Below are 20,862 nucleotides of genomic sequence, written 5' to 3'. Positions count from 1 at the left end.
ATAAGAGCCGCCATCTTACAAAATGGGGTAATAAGGTTTTGACGTTTGCATTTGGCAAAGTCAAAAGCAACAACAATTTCCAAGACAAATTTGTTTACAACAACAATTTCAATGGGCTGGGCTGTCAAAACCTTAAGTAGCCATAAGTTTTGACAGTACTCGATACTGAGTTTTTTCTAATGATCATACCTTCTCTTTTTATACCATGGGTTTCATAGGCAATATCCCAAACCAACATATTAGCTGCGTTTTTTTGGGAACATTTATCTAGTTCTTAAGCCTGGTACGCTGCTCGCGCTAAAATTTAGCTGAGATAAAATTTCCATACAAGTTATCGATAACTTGTATGGGATCCATTTTATCTCGGCTAAAAATTTTCGATAATTTGTATGGGAGCTAAAATTTAGCGCGAGCAGCGTACCAGGCTTTAGTACTTAAAAATACTTTGAATCACTTTTGCTCTATTGAAAAAGTAGTTCAAATCAGCTTTAAGTACTAAGCAGTAGATAAATATTCCCAAAGGAACTCAGTTATTTTTGTATTTCCAAACTTTCACGTTGGTTAATTTCCTAGTTGAAAAAAAACAAGGGTGTTGGTTTCGGAGAGCCTAAAAATATGACAGGTTATTTTTTTTTGTTACCTGCTCCATTGGAGTTGGTAGTTTACTCGTGAGTAGAAATCTAGAACAACAACTACACATTCCTATCTCCTCGAGTACAAGATCATGTGTTAAAATTGTATTACTAGATATACTCATGAGTAAGCACCTCTAATGCAACGCGTTGGCTAGTACTACTACAAACAACAAATTATCTTCTGCTCGAGTAGATAGGAATATGTAGTTGTTGTACTAGGTTTTTACTCATGATTAGTCTAAAGGTATAACTACATTGGCTCAAAAAGTGAAAAAGTACAAAAGTGAAAATTTTCAAATGCATTTTTGTGTAGTTTTTCGGGCTGGAAAATTAAAACTAATGATGCAGAAAGCTTATTTTTTGGTCTTAAAAACAATTTGTATACTCTTTTTCACAAAACAATTGCGCTAGCGAGAAAAAAAATATTTTCACTTTTGTACTTTTTCAAAAAGTGGTGTATGTAGTTAAGCCTTAACACTGTCTTACTTTAGCTACTACAGATACGCGTTATTACCTGGCTACACCGTGATTTTTCAATCGCCTAAGCAGTGAGTTTGTAGGCAAGCGGTATGAAGAGTGAAGGGGCAAGATGCTCACGAAGAGAACTGAATTTTCTGAGGGCAGTACAGTTCCATTCCTAAATTTTTCTTCTTTTTGACGTTTGTTCCTAAAAAATGTAAAAGTGGAACGTGATTGGGCACAACAGTGTGTAGCCACCGCCTGTGATTTTTCAATCGATTGAAAAATCACTGTGTAGCCAGGCATTTAGTTTAAAGTCGTAAAGGTCGATGTAGTAGTGCCCTTAAACCGTTTGAACTCCTGCCCATAACTTTGGTTGTCAAAAGTTGTTTATTTTGAAATTTGAAAGCCCGCGAAGTTTTAAAAATTAAACATTTCTTCTTCAATCTTCACATAAAATCCAAATATTAAAGAAATAATAAAATGCGTCGTTCTGGGGCTCCATCAATGAAATCTTCCCCTTTTCAAAGAAACATATTCCCTACAATTGCTTCAACATCAAGAACTTCTCAAAACCCACCACCACCACAGGACAATGAAATCTCTTCATCAACATCAAAAACTGGTAAAGAAAATTACAACCACCAGCGTCAAAATGATCATGACCAAAATAACAAAATCCTTTACAATGTTGTTTGGCGAAAGATCACAACAAAAAAACACAAAACCTGGGAAGGTGACGGGTCCCTTGAGGTAAGAGGAAATATTTGTGTTCTTAAAAGTGAGACTGGTCAATATTTGGGTACATCGAATGCAATTAAAACCGAAGAACTTAGCGAAGGAGCTTTTTTTGTCATCAGTGGCAAAGAAGTGGAAATCCAAGAAAAAGTCACAAATCTCAAAGAGTTCTATGCAAATAAAAAGATTCTCAAAGGATCTTCTGATGAATGGCATGAACCAGAGGAGAAAAAAAAGAAAACCCATCACAGTGTCTTCTTTCCAATGCTTCATCTTACTGCACCGAAGATGACAAAAAAGGTGCCATCTAAAATAAAAACTCTGCCAGAGATAGATGTTGAGCCTTTGATTCTTCCCAAGCCGGAAGACGAAAAAAGGTTCAACAAACTCAATCGTGCTGTTTACGAAGTACGAGTCACACCAATGTTGGTTCAGCATCTGCGTCCACATCAGAGGGAAGGCATTTGCTTTCTCTATGAGTGCGTAATGGGTTTCAAAAATCCAGGTTTTCATGGCGCCATTCTGGCCGATGAAATGGGATTGGGCAAAACCCTCCAATGTCTGGCACTATGCCATACTCTTCTCAAACACGGTCCCTTCGGAGGTGATCGAGTTCTGCAGAGAGTTCTAATTGTCTGTCCAAGTAGTCTTACATCAAATTGGAATAATGAAATCAACAAATGGTTAAAAAACGAGCGCATGTATGCGTTTGTTGTCGATGCGAAACACAAACTGCATCAGTTCTCCCATCAGAATCATATTCCATTTGTCATTGTCTCGTATGAAATGTTTCTAGGTCATTCTGATGAATTCAAAGTTCTTGACTTTGATTTAGTCATCTGCGATGAAGGTCATCGGTTGAAAAATAGTGCAACAAAAGTTTCAATAGCACTCCAAGGAATGAACATCCAACGGAAGATCATTCTAACAGGAACACCGATACAAAATGACCTGCAAGAATTTTTTACTCTTGCAGATTTTGTTAATCCTGGAATCCTTGGCTCATATCAGGAATTCAAGAGAGAATTTGAAAATTCTATTGTTCAAGGTCAGGCACAAGATGCTGATGAAGAGACAAAATCAAAAGGTTCTCAGAGAGCTGCAGAACTTAAGTCAATATCGAAGAAGTTTATTCTCCGACGAACCCAATCTGTTAATCAACAATATTTGCCAAAAAAGCGAGAGTATGTTGTATTTGTTAAACCATCTGAGTTACAACAATTTCTATTAATCAGAGCTCTAGAACTGTGGGAATCACAGAAGGAGGATTTGCTCAAAAATATGAATCCCCTTCAAATTATAACGATTTTGAAGAAAATTTGCAATCATCCATCTTTGATATCTCGTTCAAAATCATCAAATGTGCTTACGAAAAAGTTAGAAAAATTCCTTCCCGATTGGTCAGAAATGGGACCATTTGATTCTGGAAAATTGGAATTAGTTCAAAACTTTTTGACTGATATTGCAGCTTCTGACGAGCGTGTGGTTCTAGTATCAAATCACACTAAAACTCTCGATATGCTACAGGGACTCTGTGATTTTCTTAACCTCGGCGCATCACGACTGGATGGAAGCACAGCGGCGAGTGATAGAAATTCTATTGTAAATAAATTTAATGAAGAGTCATCTACCTCGAGAGTTTTTCTATTGAGTGCTAAAGCTGGAGGAGTTGGTTTGAATTTGTGTGGAGCATCACGTTTGATTTTATTCGACAACGATTGGAATCCAGCGACAGATCAACAAGCCATGTCCCGAATCTGGAGAGATGGACAGAAAAAAGATGTGAAAATATATCGTTTGATTACGGTGGGGACAATTGAAGAGAAAATATTTCAAAGGCAGATTGGTAAAACCAGTTTGGGTGGATGTGCCTTAAAGAATAATGATGTAGGAGAACCGACTGAGGAGTTTGGTAGTGAAGCTTCGGTAAAATTTTCAGTTGAAGAAATGACTGGATTGTTTGGACTTCCAATGGATTTTGATGACTGTGCTACGCACGAAAATCTATCATGCTATTGTAATGGAACTGGAGAAGTTAAGTGTAATGAAGCACTCAAAGACTCTCTTCAAATAAATGAATTGATGCAATGGCAACATTATCGGAAACCATTTTCAAATAGTTTTCTAGAAGTAAGTTTTTTTTTGTTTATCATTCTGTTGACGATTGAAGTTATGTATTTTAATCTTTTTAGGAAGCGTGTCTTGGGTCATCTGCCGAAAGTATTTCATTTGTATTTTCTTGTCAGACGAAGTTGAATTAGAAGTGTAGTATGATATTGGGAAGGTATGAAATATAAACAAATGGAGTTAAAAATATAAATATTTAATTATCAAAACTTTTCTTGTTACATTACTTTCTAAAATTGAAAGCAGATATAAGATTCACTTATGTTTTGTCTTCTAGTCTCTGCCTAGGTCTTCAATATAATTTGAACAATATTCTTTGATTTCTTTAAAAAACTAACTAAAGCAAATTATTAGGGAACCCGGCCGAACAGCTCTGATTTTGACGATTTTTTTTTCAAACGTAGGTAATTAAAAATACTTTAAAGTCTATAGATTAAAAATTGCCGGTGTTGCCGTATTGTTTTTTAAAAATTAAAATTAATTTTTTTTTTAACAAAACCATTTTTTTGCTTAAATTTCATAAAACAAAAGATAGCAAAAGATTCTCTAGGTAATTTAAGGAAAATATATAAAAGGCAGTAAGGGACAATCTTCCATCGTTTAAGCGATAAATGCAATTTTCTAACATTCTGACCTCAAACACAAAAAAAATATTTTGAAAACAACGGCAACACCTACAATATTTTAAAATACATTTTTAAAAAGCCAGAAGCTCATTCTTATCTCTTAAATTTAAATCCACTAAATTAAATCAAGACTTTTAAAAAAAATGGTCCTCAAACTCAGAATTAAAAAAAAAAATGTTATTAGAAAAAATTAAAATGACTTTTTTCCAAACTTTTTCTAATAAAATATGAATTTATTTAAAAAAAATTTTTGGCCATAAATATTATCAGTTGAATTCCGAAGCAAAAAAGGTAAAATATATCACACTTTTGAAAAAAAAATGAAAAATTACTTCATTTCAATGGTTTTTTTTTATTAAAACTGAATTTTTGCATTGAAATAATTAATTTTCTCAAAGACTGTGGTAAATAGGAACTTTAAATTTTTGCTATTTAACTTTCAACAGTAAGGGTTATTAAATGAATAGAAAATAATTTTATGTTTAGATGCTGAACTTAAAAAAAAAAAAATAAGTTACATTTTTTTTCAAAACTTTTATTAAAAAAAGTTCTTCGAAAATGAAATACTTTTTAATCTTTTTCATAAACCGTAATACATATTGACATTTCCTTTTATAATTTGAAATCATAATAAATGCGGCCAAAAAAATTTGAAAATAAATGCATTTTATATTACGACCAAGTTTAAAAAACGATATGTTAAAATTTTTTCAATAATTTTTTTTTTCAAAAATCTGAGTTCAATTACCATTCTTTCAAAAGCCGTTCATTCAATTAACTTAATTTTAATTTTACATGTATGACTAAGCTTCTAGCTTTTAAAAAATGTATATTTGAATATTGTAGGTGTTGCCGTTGTGTTCAAATATTTTTTTTTGTATTTGAAGTCAATTAATAAGAAAATTGCATCTATCGCTTGAACGATGGAAGATTGTCCCTCACTCCCATATATTTTTTTTCCTTGAATTTCCTAGACAATCTTTTGGCATCAATTAATTTATGAAATTTAAGAAAAATTTTTGAAAAAAATTTGTTTTTGTTCACAAAAATCTTCAATTAAATTTAAAAAATTAAAACGGCAACACCGGCAATTTTTAATCTATAGACTTTAAAGTATTTTTAATTACCGACGTTTGAAAAAAAAGATCATCAAAATCTAAGCTGTTCGGCCGGGTTCCCTAATATTGCCAATTTTTGAGCTTTAGTTACTCCACTAAAGCGAACATGTACGAAAAATTATCCAAGTCGTTTCAAATTCTCTCAATCGAATCAACCTAGTTCCAGTTAGGTCAACCTATTGAGAGAACTCTTTATTTAGGCTGTGACGTATTCAGGACATATATTTTAAAGTAGCGATACCAATATTTCGTCTATTAAATTATTTTAGGATCTTGCTCTCCACACGGAAGACTCCAGCAGGAGTAGGGTAATTGTTCTACTAAGGAGAAATAAATTTTAAGGCAAATTTTTTAAGAGTCAGAAACTGATAGATATAAGATGACGATTTATAAAAACAAAATAAACCAAAGCCTTAAACATAGCGCTTTAACAGAAGAGATAGAAACTATCTATATAAGAAGCATTGTTTCACCGAATAAGTGTACAAAAAACGATCTCAATATTATTTTTTGCGGGTATGGTCTTTGTATCGACAAAGGGAAGACAATATCTCTGAATGCCAATATCTTCTAAACCAAAGGTTCTCAACCTTTGAGAGTGTGCGGACCCCTAACAAAAAATATTATCAATTGGCGGAACCCTTTCAAGAATAAATTTAATTTATTCTTATGTATAAGAATCTTAAATTAACATCCTTAAACCCTGTTGCTGACTGTGAATCCTGCCCATTTGGCCGGAGCGCATTGTATGGAGAAAAAATCAAATTGAAAAAAAAACATACCCCCGCAAAAGTTGCATTTGGTTCAAGAACCGCTAGGGGTCGCGGTCGCGCATTCGAATTTGAAATTGCAAAAAAATAAACAAACAACAAAATGGGCTTATAAAACACATAAATCTTATATTAAAAAAAAATTGTAATTAATTAATGCATTAATTCTTCTTTAAACAGCCTCCATCAGTGTTGCCAGAGAATTTTAGAGGCAAGGAGCCGAATTTTAGAAGTCTTAGAGCCAAAAATCGCCAATTTCAAAAATTGTTCATAAAAACTCATAATAATGTGTTTTGTACCATTTTTTTTATCATTTTTTTTTTCAACTTCAAATTAACTTAGATTATATGATAACATAAACAAAAAATAAAAAAAGAAATAATACTCTGTATTAAATTTATTAGACTTCAAGTTAGATTCTTTAATTATTATTTTAGTAATAAATGACAAAACAAATATATCTACATTGTGGAAAAGTGGAAACAAAATATGAGGCGTTCAGAATAATAACGGGTTAAGTCCATTTGAAATTTGTGCATTACTCTAAACTTTGAGAAGCTATTTCTCAGAAACTAAAGGAACTTTTGAAATAAACGTTCCACAGATCGATAGCTCTATATCTCCAAAATGTCTTTCTTTAATTTTATTTGACATAAAACGAAACCCTTAATTTTTAAGACCTTAAAACATCCAACCTAAAGACAAGTGGACTTGGCCCATTATAATTCTGAACTCCTTATATGTATATGAATGAAAAAAAGGTACATTCACAATTCCGCTTTTCATCAAGACGTCAGATTCTACTTCGAAAAAGTTTAGTTCTACTTCGAAGACTTTTACAGCCTGATCATAATAATCAAGTTCTTTTATTATAAAAGTTTTTAATTTTAAGGAGCCAAAAATCGCCAAATTGAAAACTTAAGGAGCCAAATTTTGATAAATCATATAAATAGCCGGTCCTGGCAACACTGGCCTCCATTAGTTATTCCTCATTGCAATCGAACCCAGAAAAAATAAGCCCAGAAAACAAACGATAGATCAGGGCTTACGGAGAAGAAATATTTTTTAAATATTTTTCAGTTAAATACTTATTTTTTTGGTTTTTGTTTAATTTAGTTCCTTAATTAATTCTATATTAGTATCATTTTTTTTTGTTCATGAAAAAATGAAAAAAAAATGAAAATTTTAGTATCAACTCTATACTGAAAAATTTTTTTTTGTTCATGAAAAAATGAAAAAAAAATGAAAATTTTAGTATCAACTCTATACTGAAAAATTTTTTGTTTAAATATTAAAAAAACAAAACAAAAATAATATACCTACCCCCTAGCGGTGGGAAATAAATAAAAAAAATATTACATTAGTTTTAGGACTATATGCAACTTTTGCGGGGGTAGAATTTGAATTTCCAGAAAATTAAATTTCATTCCGGCCTACAGCCCATATTATTACATAAAAAAGCATCATTTTTTTTTGTTCATGAAAAAATGAAAAAAAAATGAAAATTTTAGTATCAACTCTATACTGAAAAATTTTTTGTTTAAATATTAAAAAAACAAAACAAAAATAATATACCTACCCCCTAGCGGTGGGAAATAAATAAAAAAAATATTACATTAGTTTTAGGACTATATGCAACTTTTGCGGGGGTAGAATTTGAATTTCCAGAAAATTAAATTTCATTCCGGCCTACAGCCCATATCTTATATATATAATTCTCCTGTGCGTTTGTTTGTGAGCCTACTCCTTCTAAACGACTGGACAGATTTTTCTGAAGTTTGGTGGGTGTGATAAGGTCCATCAGAGACAGGTTTTGTTTCATAATTGGACCCGGTAGGTGGCGCTGTTGTCGAGTTGTAGGAAAATTGCATATTCTGAACGAACGACTGGACAGATTTTTGTGAAATTTTGTGTATGTGATAAAGTCCATCCGAGACAGGATTGTTTTATAATTGGACCCGGTAGGTGGCGCTGTTGTCGAGTTTTAGGAAAATTGTATATTTTGAACGAACGACTGGACAGATTTTTGTGAAATTTTGTTTATGTGATAAGGTACGTCCGAGACAAGTTTTTTTTTATAATTGGACCCGGTAGGTGGTGCTGTTGTCGAGTTTTAGGATAATTTCATATTTTGAACGAACGACTGAACAGATTTTTGTGAAATTTTGTTTATGTGATAAGGTCCGTCCGAGACAGTTTTTTTTTATAATTGGACCCGGTAGGTGGCGCTGTTGTCGAATTTTAGGAAAATTGCATATTTTGAACGAAAGACTGGGCAGATTTTTATGAAATGTTGTGTATGTGATAAAGTCTATCCGAGACGGGTTTTGTTTCAAAATTGGACCCGGTAGGTGGCGCTGTTGTCGAGTTTTAGGATAATTTCATATTTTGAACGAACGACTGAACAGATTTTTGTGAAATTTTGTATATGTGATAAGGTCCGTCCGAGACAGGTTTTTTTATAATTGGACCCGGTAGGTGGCGCTGTTGTCGAGTTAGGAAAATTTCATATTTTGACCAGACTGGGGGCCAATTTGGTTCTGTGAAAACGTGAATCGAAAAAAAAAACTTTTTCACTTTAGCTTTCAAACACTCTTTTCACTTTTTCGATTCATTTGAAACGAAAAACGATTCTCATCCTATGATATCACAAATAATTTAGTGAAAAAAATATATATTTATATGAATATTTTTGATGTTTGTTTTCATTTTTTCACAGAACGAGAATAAAATGAGTGAACAAGTGAAAAGCTTTTCGTTTCACTTATTCACAGAACCAGAATTGGCCCCCTGGAGAGATTTTTCTGAAATTTGGTGGATGTGATAAGGTCCATCCGAGACAGGTTTTGTTTCATAATTGGACCCGGTAGGTGGCGCTGATGTCGAGTTATAGAAAAATTTCATATTTTGAACTAACGACTGAACAGATTTTTTGTGAAATTTTGTTTATGTGATAAGGTCCGTCCGAGACAGGTTTTTTTTATAATTGGACCCGGTAGGTGGCGCTGTTGTCGAGTTTTAGAAGAATTGCATATTTTGACCAGACTGGAGAGATTTTTGTGTGTGGTATGGACCCAGTAGGTGTCGCTGTTGTCAAGTTATAGTTAAATTCCATATTTGAAGACCGAATGACAGTAGATATAGATTTTTATGAAATTTTGTGTGTGTGTGTGTGTGTGTGTGATAAGGTACGTTCGAGACAGGTTTTGTTTTATAGTTGGACCTGGTATGTTGTCAAGTTATAAGCAAATTCAATATTTTTTTATATTTATAAAAACAAACATGAATTAACTCTTTAAAATGTTAGTCCCGCAAAGAAAATTGTTTACCATCAGTATATCTCAATTAAATTTATGACTGCATCTTAAAATTTGTTTAAGTTGTTTCAACTACCATTAATACAATTTCCGCATAAAAATCAAATGATTTATTTTTTTTTTAAAGAAATATTTCGACGTATAAACGAATAGAATTAAGACGAAATCTTTTCATTTTTAATCGTTTTTTTTAAGGTTTTATCCTATTGCTATTGTTTCGGTTACTGGCTCCAACATTACTCACACGGTAACGGTTTAGAAACGAACAAATACAAACTTCAATGAAACCAAAATATGTAAGAGAGAGAATACTATTTTTAAAGTGGATTAAAAATGAGCGTTGAAAGTGGATGCTACATTCCGCAAATAAAAATTTTGGAAGTTAAAACGAAAGTCAACAAAACAAAAACAATGGTTGTTTGTATAGTCGGATTACGGACGATAATTTTACGTGATAACGTCATAAGAAAACAGGTTGTTTAAACAAAAAAAAGTAAAAAGATCGTTCTTGGTGTTGGAATTCCAGGCCTCTGGTGCAAAACACAAATCATTAACAGTTTCACAAAAGAAAGGGAGAATGAGTCATATTTTTCTATAATGGCAGGCGGGATTCATCGATTTAGGCACTTTTTGCAAAAAAAAAATAAGAAGTGAAACCAGAGCCAGTTTTTGTATATTTGTGAATTATATAACCTTTATTGGTTGAATAAATTCCGATAAAAATTTGAAATAGCTGTCAAACAAATGATTTGCTTTGTTTAATATTTTAAACAGTTTTACATATGTATGTACCTATGTGTAATAGGAAAAGGTTAACACATTACAAAATCAAAAATTGGAAATAAAACTTGGAAAAGGGGGAACGAAGTCCGCCGGGTCAGCTAGTTATTACATAAAAAAGCAACTCATTGCCCTTTTGTAAATAAAATTAGATGCATGTATCTATTGAAAAGGATAAGAAAACGCAATAAAATGGAGTGAAGAAATTAGTAAAAAAGATAAAAAGAACAAAGTTCGTTGAGCGTCACATTAAAATAATATTAAAGACGTATTTCTGATGTTAATGGAAAAGCTGCCGTGGACCCTCTGAAATCTTACGCGGACCTCCAGGGGTCCGCGGACCACTGGTTGAGAACCGATGTTCTAAACGATGGCAGCTATGAAAAAGCACATCCTAATATTTTTTATGGAAAACATCATGGGCTACAGAAACTGCATTTTAGAAGAGTTTAGTATAAAAAAACAGTTATTTTTGATTTTTGTCCAAGTTAAAAAAAAAATTATTTTTTTTTATTATAGCTCTGAGAAATAAAAAAAAACACTACTATGAAAATTTTGTTTAGATACTGACCATTTGACGAAAATAGACAAAAAAAAACCATATTTTGTATATATACCACTCTTTTAAAGCATTATCTTTAGCTATTTTGTGGAAAACGATATAGTCTATGATATGAGTTAAAAATACATATGAGTCAAAAACCTTATATTTTATAAACTAGATACAAAAATTCGCAATTTTTGAATTTTGACCAAATCAATTTTTTTAAAAGACTACTTTAACAAAAAAAGGTAGTTATATAAAGGAGCACATTATCTACCAGTTTTATAACGACAACTTTTCGATAGGACTCATCATTTAAGAGTAATAGGCAACAACCGATATGTTCGACATTTGATACATTTTAAAACCACGATATCTTCTAAACGATATGTCGTAGAAATAAAATGCACGACTGGGGTCGCACGTACTTGCTCTTGCAGCTCAAAGCACTTTTATGTTAGTCTACTTGTAGATTTTAAAAGCTGGATCTAAATTTAAAAAAAAATTGATATTGGGGAAGAGCCGACATTTAGGGCAAAATTATGTTGAATGAAAAAAAATTTTTTTTGTTATTTGACTTTTTTGAGAAAAAATAAAAATGCAGTTTTATTGCCACTGCTTTAAATATTACGTATACAAAGTTTAATCAAAATCGTTAGAGCCGTTTTCGAGAAATTCGTAATATCGTATTTTTTTGTATGGGAGGTATACGTTCTAAACGAGATATAAAAAAACAAAAAAAAACCAACTTTCAGAATTCCATAAAAATCATCTATACCAAATTTGAAGAAAATCCATCCACCCGTTTAGGCTGTGGAAATGTGTACAGATGGACGCACAACCGCACAGACGCACAGACGTACAGACGCACGGACGGAATTGCGAGACCCACTTTTTTGGAATTCTCCATCATCGTAATGTTGGTTTTGATTAAAACCTCAATTTTTTTTTTCGACACGAAACCAATACTTGCCCTATATAGAGCAAGTAAAAAAAGTGTCATAACATTTTTTTTAGGGAATTACAAAACCTACAAGACATCCATATATTTCTTAGATAGCTTGTCCCGCTTCAAAGTTAGAAAAGAAAAACCCTACATTTTCGACATTAAAACTTGAATAACTTTTTATGTACACATGGGACTTTTGACATTTTACTTAAATCTACATTTAAATGCTCTGTACGAATTTTCAGCTTTATGCGAATTATTTCCGGGTTGAATGCCTATTTTGACCGGACTAAAATTCAATTCAATTTTTGGATTTTTTCCAAAATCAATCAATCAATAAGATCATGTCTAAAAATGCATTAGTCACGTAATATATCATAATAAGAGGCGCTGCTCCATCAAAAGCCAAGTACTCATGAGTACTTAAGTTCAAATAAAAATTTCTAGTAAAGTTCATACTCATGAGTAGTTTACTACCTTTAAAGGTGGTTATTTGTTGGAAGGACTTTATCGACTAGAAAAAAAAAATCACGCTGTGAAGTAGTCAGACATTCTCTTGTGAAAAACTACAGAGATCAAATAAATATTTTTATCCTATTCAATCCCTGTTTTTTCTTGGAGATAGAAGATATGATTTAAGTTACTGGCTGAATACTATGATGCAATTGTAGCTGTAGCTTGTAGTTCTGTCAAAATTTTGTTCAAGGAAAACCCTACAAAAGTAGGCTGCAACTGAGGTAAAAGTTGAGAATTCTTGCGCTTGCTACAGTCACAGCTACACCATTGTATTCATGGGGTGAAACGGAATAACGTTGGGATGTTTTAAACTAAAAATTCTTCGATTGATACTTGTTTCAGTATGCTTCAATGATGAGTGATGGAGCATATCGAGGAACTATGAATTATTCCAAAAACTACATATTCTAACTTGCAATGAACCACGCAAATCAGTTTAAAAAAAATTCTTTATGATTCTTGTAGCCATATATTATTTGTTGGCCTTCACTTTAAAAAAAGAAGAAAATAAACATAAAAGAGCTAACAACTTCGATTCTAAGCGTTTGTTTTTATTTTGGTTTTATGAATTTTACTTTTTAAAAATTCCCATTAAATAGGTATAACGTGTGTGGTGTATTAAATGTCATAAGAATGATCTGCGATTAATTAACTTATTCCTCTTAAGTCCAACAGTAAAAATCTAATCATCGCTCTCCAGAGAAATGTTGCTTCCAAATCGCTGGTATAAATGCGCTTTAAGTTCGGCCATTTCCGATTTGATTTCGTTGCTTTGCTTCTCAATGTTTTTAGCTTCCAACTTGATCTTTTCCTTAGCCTCAGCTAGAAGTTCCTTTTTAAGAGGAAACACAAAAAAAAATTATTTACTTATCGAAATTGTTCATTGTCTGTATTGGAAACTAACCTGAGTTTTGGAAAGATTATGAGATAGAAAAACTTCGCCAAACAAAAATGGAATCATTTCATCTTCATCGAATAATTCAATTTCTTCACATGCCTCTTCAAGATTTTTTAATTCATTGTTTCTTTGTTCGAGTTCGGCTTTTAGATCATCCATTCGGGCATTGTGTTTAGCAAAACGATTAATTTTTTGTTGATCTTCGAATGAGATGTGAACATCGTCCTGTAGAAAAAAGGAAAGAGGTTATTTGGTGAGATGAAGTCATTTTTTTAGGGACAAAAAATAAACTTAGGATTCAAATGTTTAAAAAAGTAAATAATTTAATTACAGCTTGAAGATTTGCAACTTTTGCGGCCATTATTAATCAAGTTGTTTTAATTGAATTTATTGGAAAAAGGAGCAGATGATGAAAATTTAACTTTGGACGGCGAGGAAATCGGAGTTTGATTCACGAGCGAGAAATGTCAAAATCTGTCTCAAAACAATAAAATCAGGGATACCAACATTAAATTAGTGTCTGAGAATTCTTCCTGTTGTATGGTAATGATTTTATGGGGGGTATTGATTTTAAAAATGGGCATTGTTTCAATGTTTATTTCCTGTTTCCGTTTTCTTATTTGAAATTTAAACGTTTTTTCTATTTTAAAAATACATACAAGTGTGTAGTGCAGTAAAATAAAATAAAAAATTAATTAAAAGACAATTTTTTAGTAGCTAGATAAACCCCAGTTAAGGCTTATTCCTAGGAATACATTTTTTTTTATATTGACATTACATATTTTTATTTTTCTGGTAGTCTAAAGCTATGATTACACGGTCAACGAAATGGGTCAACGCGTTGACTCTGACGTAAAAATGACGTCACAATCTGTCCCAAGAGTGTCACGTCGTGTGATTGTCAACGAAAACTGCTGTCATTGCATTGACGGGTACGATGACACTCGCGTTGACACACATTTTTGGGTCAACGCATTGACTATTTTCGAATGACCGTGTAATCTCTCTGTCATTGCCATTGGGACGCGTTGACAGGGTTTTAGGACTGGGTGTCATCGCAATGACCCTGTCCCAGCGTTGACGCGGCAGAATTTAATACCGTGTCATCGTTTCAGATTGACATTGTTTTTTGTATAGAAATGTGATGAAAGTTGGATGGGGAAAATTTTTTGTAGGGCGATTTTTTGAATGGAGTACCGTTTTGGAGGGAGGGCGGTTCTCATTTCACCTTTTTGTTATTTTTTTTACAAAAAAAAAAACTTTTCGGTATGGCCATGGCATCCATGTTGGATGCAAAAAAATTTTGTTTGCAAAAAACCAAAAACCATTTGTATATACCAAACTACATTTTAAGACCATAACCATTAACACTAGGTGCGGCGTTCCTATGCTATAAGCGTTTGAAGGTGGCCATATTGATTTTTATTCGATTTTTTTTAAATCAAATGTCGAAACTTTTTTAATTTTTTATTCTAATTTTTCGACAAAACTTTGGTAATTTTACATTTATATTCGTTCAACAATCTTATCAGCAATCATTTAAGACTTTCATCTTAAAAGTGCATTGCGTATATCTCGAAATTTTTAAATTTCAATGCAACCATGTCAAACTAATTTTTGTTTAATTTTTCTATGAGAACTTTTTTTAAATCTCATTTTCTCCGCTTTTTTTTTCAAAATATATTTGGAAAATTTAAATTTTTGCTTTGTGTCAAACAGTGTGATCAACATAGTTTTGCGAGTCAACGCGTTGACACTGCTAAGTAAACGTCACGTTGACACACCTGCGCGTCAACGTAATTTAGGACAATATTGCAATAGTGTCAATCGTGTGATAGTCAATGTTTTAAGCATTGACATTGTGAACGTTGACGGTGAGATGACAGAGAGAATATGGATTTTTTCTTGACGTCAGAGAGTCAACGCGTTGACCGATTTCGTTGACCGTGTAATCATAGCTTAAATGACAATTGAAAAATCAGAGCTAAGAGTTACAAATTATGATAAAAAATTCTTAAATGTGTTCACTTTGTATTAGTTTTTGTTAGTTTTTATTAGTTTTTAACAAAGGCTTAACTCAGCTTAAAGTGAAAAGATGCAGTATTGAAGAGGGGTACCTAACTTGAGTATAAATCTCAGTTTGCGTATTGTTTGGTCTTGAGGGGCGTCCGCCGTTTTGAAAATACGCAATAGCCTCAACTCATATGGTTTACCCTGAAAATAAAGTGATCCTCCAGTTAAAAATTGAGCATTTGACGAACGTTCATACATATTATGTAACATGTAAAAGGTGTCGTTGTCTTCAATTGAGATTAGTCTTTTATTCACTTTTGTATTGATGTACCTATACATACCTGACTAACAAATTTGCTTCTATAAAGCTTTACAGGTGGTAATGTAGCTCCTGTAAAGCTTTATAGAAGGGATATTGTTTGTTGGGTATACAGATCATGTTGGGCCACTTAATCGAGATGTGGTCATTTCACTTTTCATTTCTATTTTATTTTCTGGTGTCTTCGCTAGTGGAGTAATTTTTTGATAAAGTTAAAAGATTCCACAGATTCTGTTTGGCAGTTATTAGATTCCGTAAGATAAGCAGTGCATTTCGCGCTCCATAAATTTGCACCTTCTATTTCTGTCCGATCTATGAAATGATTGTGTACTCTATACTCTTCCAAACCATTAATATTACTGTGCACCATACCGCACGTTTACGAAACAAATCGGAAATCCATGTAAAGATGATATTCCGCAAGAGATACAATCATGTGCTACAACTTTGAACCTGTTGAAGTTCTATATGATTATTAAGAATCTACTGTAAATTACTTGTTTTATATATCTAGCATCAATATTGTTTGTAGTATGTTTATGTTTCAATGAAAAATTATTATTCTATCTTAAACTCTGATTCAAATATATTGTTGTTTAAAGCTTGAAGATATTTGACTTTTAATTACATTTTCCAACTGGTTATGGGCCCAGAGACGCTGGCATAAATAATATCTGGAATTTGTTTTTTAAAAGATTATCTTATTTAAAAGAACAAGCTTTATTTAAAAAAAAAATGGCATCTGCGTGGACCCCTGGAATTGAGAAGCTCAAAGGCAGGGAAAATTACGAGGAATGGAAATTTGCTGTAGAAAATTTTCTTGTTCATGAAGACTTATGGGATTCTGTAACCGGGGTCGAGAAAGATGAAAAGAAAATAGCAAAAACGAAATCCAAACTAATTTTACTGCTTGAGCCTATCAATTACGTCCATGTTAAAGAAGCAAAAACTGCAAAAGATGCTTGGGACCGACTAGCAGCAGCCTTTGCTGATAATGGTTTATCGAGGCGTGTTGGTCTGCTTAAATCTTTGTTGAGTATCAAGTTGAAGACGTGTGGCTCTGTGGAAATATATGTTAATCAAATGATTTCAACTGCTCACAAATTGAATTCAATTGGTATGGAGGTATCAGACGAATGGGTTGGTTCTCTATTATTGGCTGGTCTAGACGATAAATACAAGCCAATGATAATGGGGATTGAAAGTTCGGGGGTCAAAATAACAGCCGATGCAATAAAGACGAAGCTTTTGCAAGATGTCAAGGACGATGACGATGAGTCAGGAGCTGACGGAATGGTATTTTATGGTCGAAATAATGCGAAGCGATCTTCCCATAAAGGACAACGTAATTCAGGTGGGCCTAAATGCTATGAATGTGGTGAATTTGGGCATATTGCTAAAAATTGTCCTTCAAACCATAAAGCATCAGAAGGAAAATTCAAGAATCGTAAACATGGCAAACAAGTTTTGTTTACATCGCTTATGGCAAGAACTAATTCAGAAAATGTGACTGATTGGTTTATCGATTCTGGGGCTTCACAGCACATGACGAATCGTAAAGAATGGTTGATGAATGAGTCTAAAGTAAAACGAGAAGAGGTTACAGTTGCTGACAATTTCAACTTAAATGTAGAAGCTAGAGGTGATGTCGAACTCGAAATCCTGGTCGAGGGTAAACCATTGATAACAGTAATCAAAGATGTCTTGTATATACCAAATTTGTGCGCTAACCTTTTGTCAGTTAGCCAAATGACAAAATATGGTTATAAGGTTGAATTCAAAAGCGACAAATGTACAATAAGCGACGGAAGAAGATTACTTGCTACTGGTAGTCGAATCAATGGGAAACTTTATCGATTGGATCGACCAAATTCAAGTTCAAATGCAATCAATATGTTAGTTGACCAGAAGCTTTCGTTGGAACTGTGGCATCGAAGACTTGGACATCCAAGTTATGAAATTCTAACCAAGATGCGAAAAGGCTCTGTAACAGGGATTGATTTTGTCGATTCGAAAGCACAACCGTGCATAAAGTGCATTGAAGGGAAGCAGTTCAGAAAGCCGTTCCCAATATCAGAATCAAAAACAGTTGAGATATTAGAACTGGTACATTCTGATATTTGTGGACCTATTGAAGTTAAATCGTTAGGAGGTGCTTCTTATTTTCTTCTCCTACTGGATGATTTTTCCCATAAAATTTTTGTTTATATTCTGAAATCCAAATCAGAAGTTAAAGAAAAATTTATGGAATTCAAGAATTTGGTCGAGAATGAAACTCAGAAGAAGATTAAAGTATTGCGAACGGACAATGGCGGCGAATATTGTAACAAATCCTTTTTGCAATATTTAACCAAGAATGGAATACGTCACCAAACGACAGCTCCCTACACCCCTCAACAAAACGGGAAAGCTGAGCGGATGAACCGATCGTTAGTTGAAAAAGCTCGATGTATGCTCATGGATTCTGGTTTGGAGAAAAGTTTTTGGGCAGAAGCGATTACATATGGTGCCTATTTGATGAATCGTATTCCAAGTCGAACACTAGAACAGAGCAAAACTCCCGAAGAAATCTGGTCTGACAAAAAACCAGATGTGAGTCACCTGCGAGTCTTTGGTTCAACAACGATGATGCATGTTCCAAAGCAAAAAAGGAAGAAGATGGATTCAAAATCAAAAAGATGCATTTTACTTGGGTACTGTGAAAACTCTAAAGCTTACAGAGTTTATGATCCTGAAAAGAAAAAATTACACAAAAGCCGAGATGTGATCTGTCTGGAAAACGAAATTTTTGGGCAGGTAATTAAGAATAACAACTTAACTAATTATTTTCCATTATACTTAGAGAGTTCAGTGGGGGATCCTGAAGATATTTGTCAGGAAATATCTGAAGGCAATAATTTAGAAAATGATACATTCATAAATGATGACCAAAGCATAGAAGAGATTGTTGAAGTGGATGAAACTGACAATATTGTACCAGAAAATGTTGAAGTTTCTACAACAGAAAACGTTCGTAGATCTGAGAGAATAAGAAAGCGAAATATCATCGATAACTGCGTCACTTATGTTGCAAGTAATAACAATATAGATGATCCATTATCATATCAAGATGCTATTACAAGAACAGATAGAGATTGCTGGTTAGAGGCAATAAATGATGAATATGCATCCTTAATAGGCAACCAAACCTGGGAAGAAACCGATTTACCTCCAGGGAAGAAAATATTAAATACGAAATGGGTATTCAAGACCAAAGTGGATGTAAATGGTAAAATATCCCGATATAAAGCTAGGCTGGTGGCTAAGGGTTGTAGCCAAAGAAAAGGCATCGACTATGAAGAAACGTTTTCGCCTGTGGTGAGGTATGAATCTGTGAGATTTCTCTTGGCCTTAGCTGTGAAAAAAGATCTCGACATAGAACAAATGGATGCCGTAACAGCCTTCTTGCAAGGTGATTTGAATGAAGAAATTTATATACGGAAACCAGAAGGATTTGGAGGTGGAGATAATAAGGTTCTCCGATTAAAGAAATCCATATATGGTTTGAAACAGTCGTCTCGTATGTGGAATCAAAAGCTAGATAATGCTTTAAAAGAATTTGGGATGAAGCAATCCAAGTTAGATCCATGTATCTATTATCTTTGTTTAGATAGAAAGATGTTGATAGTTGCGATCTATGTAGATGATTTGTTGATTTTGGATAATCATCCTCAACTCAAGAAACAACTTAAAGAAAATTTAATGAAGCATTTCCACATGAAAGACATTGGCATTGCAAATTCTTTTTTGGGACTGAGATTACAGAGAGACAGAAAAAATGGTCAACTCTCAATAGATCAAGAAAAATATATAAATGAATTGGTAGAACGTTTTGGTTTAACAAATTGCAATCCTTGTTCAACACCGATCGATTGTAACCAAAAATTGAGTAAAACCATGTCGCCCCAATCAAGATTAGAGAGTGAAGAGATGTCAAAAATCCCTTACCAAGAACTGATTGGAAGCTTGCTATTTGCTGCACAAGTATCAAGACCAGATATCAGCTATGCAGTAAATAATCTTAGCCGTTTCAATCAAAATCCAGGGAAGGCTCACTGGATAGCAGCAAAAAGAATATTACGCTATCTTAAAGGTACTGCAGACTTTAAACTTTGCTATTCCAAGAATGATGAAGATGATAAACTTTTAACTGGCTTTTGCGATGCAGACTATGCTGCTAATATTGATGACCGGAGATCCGTCACTGGATATGTTTTTAAAATGTTGGGTGGCGCTATTTCATGGTGTTCCCGCAAACAGCCTACAGTTGCTTTATCGACCACGGAAGCTGAATACATGTCACTAAGTACAGCCATTCAAGAAGCACTTTGGCTTACCGGTTTGAAGAAAGAACTACTTCCAGATACAGACAAAATTGTTTTATTCTGTGATAATCAAAGTGCTATATCCCTAACTACTTCCAATGTTTACCATGCAAGGACTAAACACATAGATGTCCGACATCATTTCGTAAGAGACGTCATCAATGAAGAAATTATCAAATTAACTTATTTGAAGACATCTGAAATGGTAGCTGACATTTTAACTAAAGGACTTCCTTGTGAAAAATCAACTTACTGTGCTAGATTAATGGGTTTGAAAAGTTAGATTCTAGTGGGGGTGTTGAAGTTCTATATGATTATTAAGAATCTACTGTAAATTACTTGTTTTATATATCTAGCATCAATATTGTTTGTAGTATGTTTATGTTTCAATGAAAAATTATTATTCTATCTTAAACTCTGATTCAAATATATTGTTGTTTAAAGCTTGAAGATATTTGACTTTTAATTACATTTTCCAACTGAACCGGTAGATAGTGCAGAAAGATTCAAAACACAATCCTCTTATTGGATTATCTGGGGAGCTATATTGGCGGGTATAACTGAAATGGTGAGGCAAAGATGAATGCGCTAAACATTATTTGCCGTTGGGTAACCTATGAGCCTCTACTTGGCAACAAAAGCAAAAGTCACTGCAACCTCTTAAGACAGCTTGCATCGCCATCTATACA

General features: G+C 33.2%; 2 protein-coding genes across 2 annotated transcripts; one reads left to right on the top strand and one right to left on the bottom strand.

Moving 5' to 3' along the window:
• The first annotated feature begins 1,457 nt into the window (after positions 1-1,457).
• On the top strand, positions 1,458-4,168 carry LOC129912015 (DNA repair and recombination protein RAD54B-like). Its single transcript, XM_055990096.1, has 2 exons — positions 1,458-3,962; positions 4,025-4,168. Exons 1-2 carry the CDS (start codon positions 1,578-1,580, stop codon positions 4,091-4,093), a joined length of 2,454 nt encoding a protein of 817 aa, XP_055846071.1. The 5' UTR covers positions 1,458-1,577; the 3' UTR covers positions 4,094-4,168.
• An 8,941-nt stretch (positions 4,169-13,109) lies between these two features.
• On the bottom strand, positions 13,110-14,020 carry LOC129909958 (probable prefoldin subunit 4). Its single transcript, XM_055987140.1, has 3 exons — positions 13,809-14,020; positions 13,484-13,702; positions 13,110-13,411 (listed from the first exon to the last, which is right to left on the bottom strand). The coding sequence occupies exons 1-3, from the start codon at positions 13,836-13,838 to the stop codon at positions 13,262-13,264; spliced, it is 399 nt and encodes a 132-aa protein (XP_055843115.1). The 5' UTR covers positions 13,839-14,020; the 3' UTR covers positions 13,110-13,261.
• Between the last annotated feature and the right edge of the window lie 6,842 nt (positions 14,021-20,862).

Source organism: Episyrphus balteatus, chromosome 2, assembly GCF_945859705.1.
Source record: "Episyrphus balteatus chromosome 2, idEpiBalt1.1, whole genome shotgun sequence".
NCBI lineage: Eukaryota > Metazoa > Arthropoda > Insecta > Diptera > Syrphidae > Episyrphus > Episyrphus balteatus.
The sequence above is the reverse complement of the archived record's forward strand: the minus strand, read 5'-3'. Positions and strand labels throughout refer to the sequence as shown.

Excerpts from the sequence above, each read along its gene's own strand:
- LOC129912015 (XM_055990096.1), top strand. The coding sequence starts at position 1,578 with ATGCGTCGTTCTGGGGCTCCATCAATGAAATCTTCCCCTTTTCAAAGA. Across the intron at positions 3,963-4,024 it reads TTTCAAATAGTTTTCTAGAA|GAAGCGTGTCTTGGGTCATC; the intron begins GTAAGTTTTTTT and ends TAATCTTTTTAG.
- LOC129909958 (XM_055987140.1), bottom strand. The coding sequence starts at position 13,838 with ATGGCCGCAAAAGTTGCAAATCTTCAAGCT. Across the intron at positions 13,703-13,808 it reads AAGTTGCAAATCTTCAAGCT|GACGATGTTCACATCTCATT; the intron begins GTAATTAAATTA and ends TTTTTTCTACAG. Across the intron at positions 13,412-13,483 it reads ATAATCTTTCCAAAACTCAG|GAACTTCTAGCTGAGGCTAA; the intron begins GTTAGTTTCCAA and ends CCTCTTAAAAAG.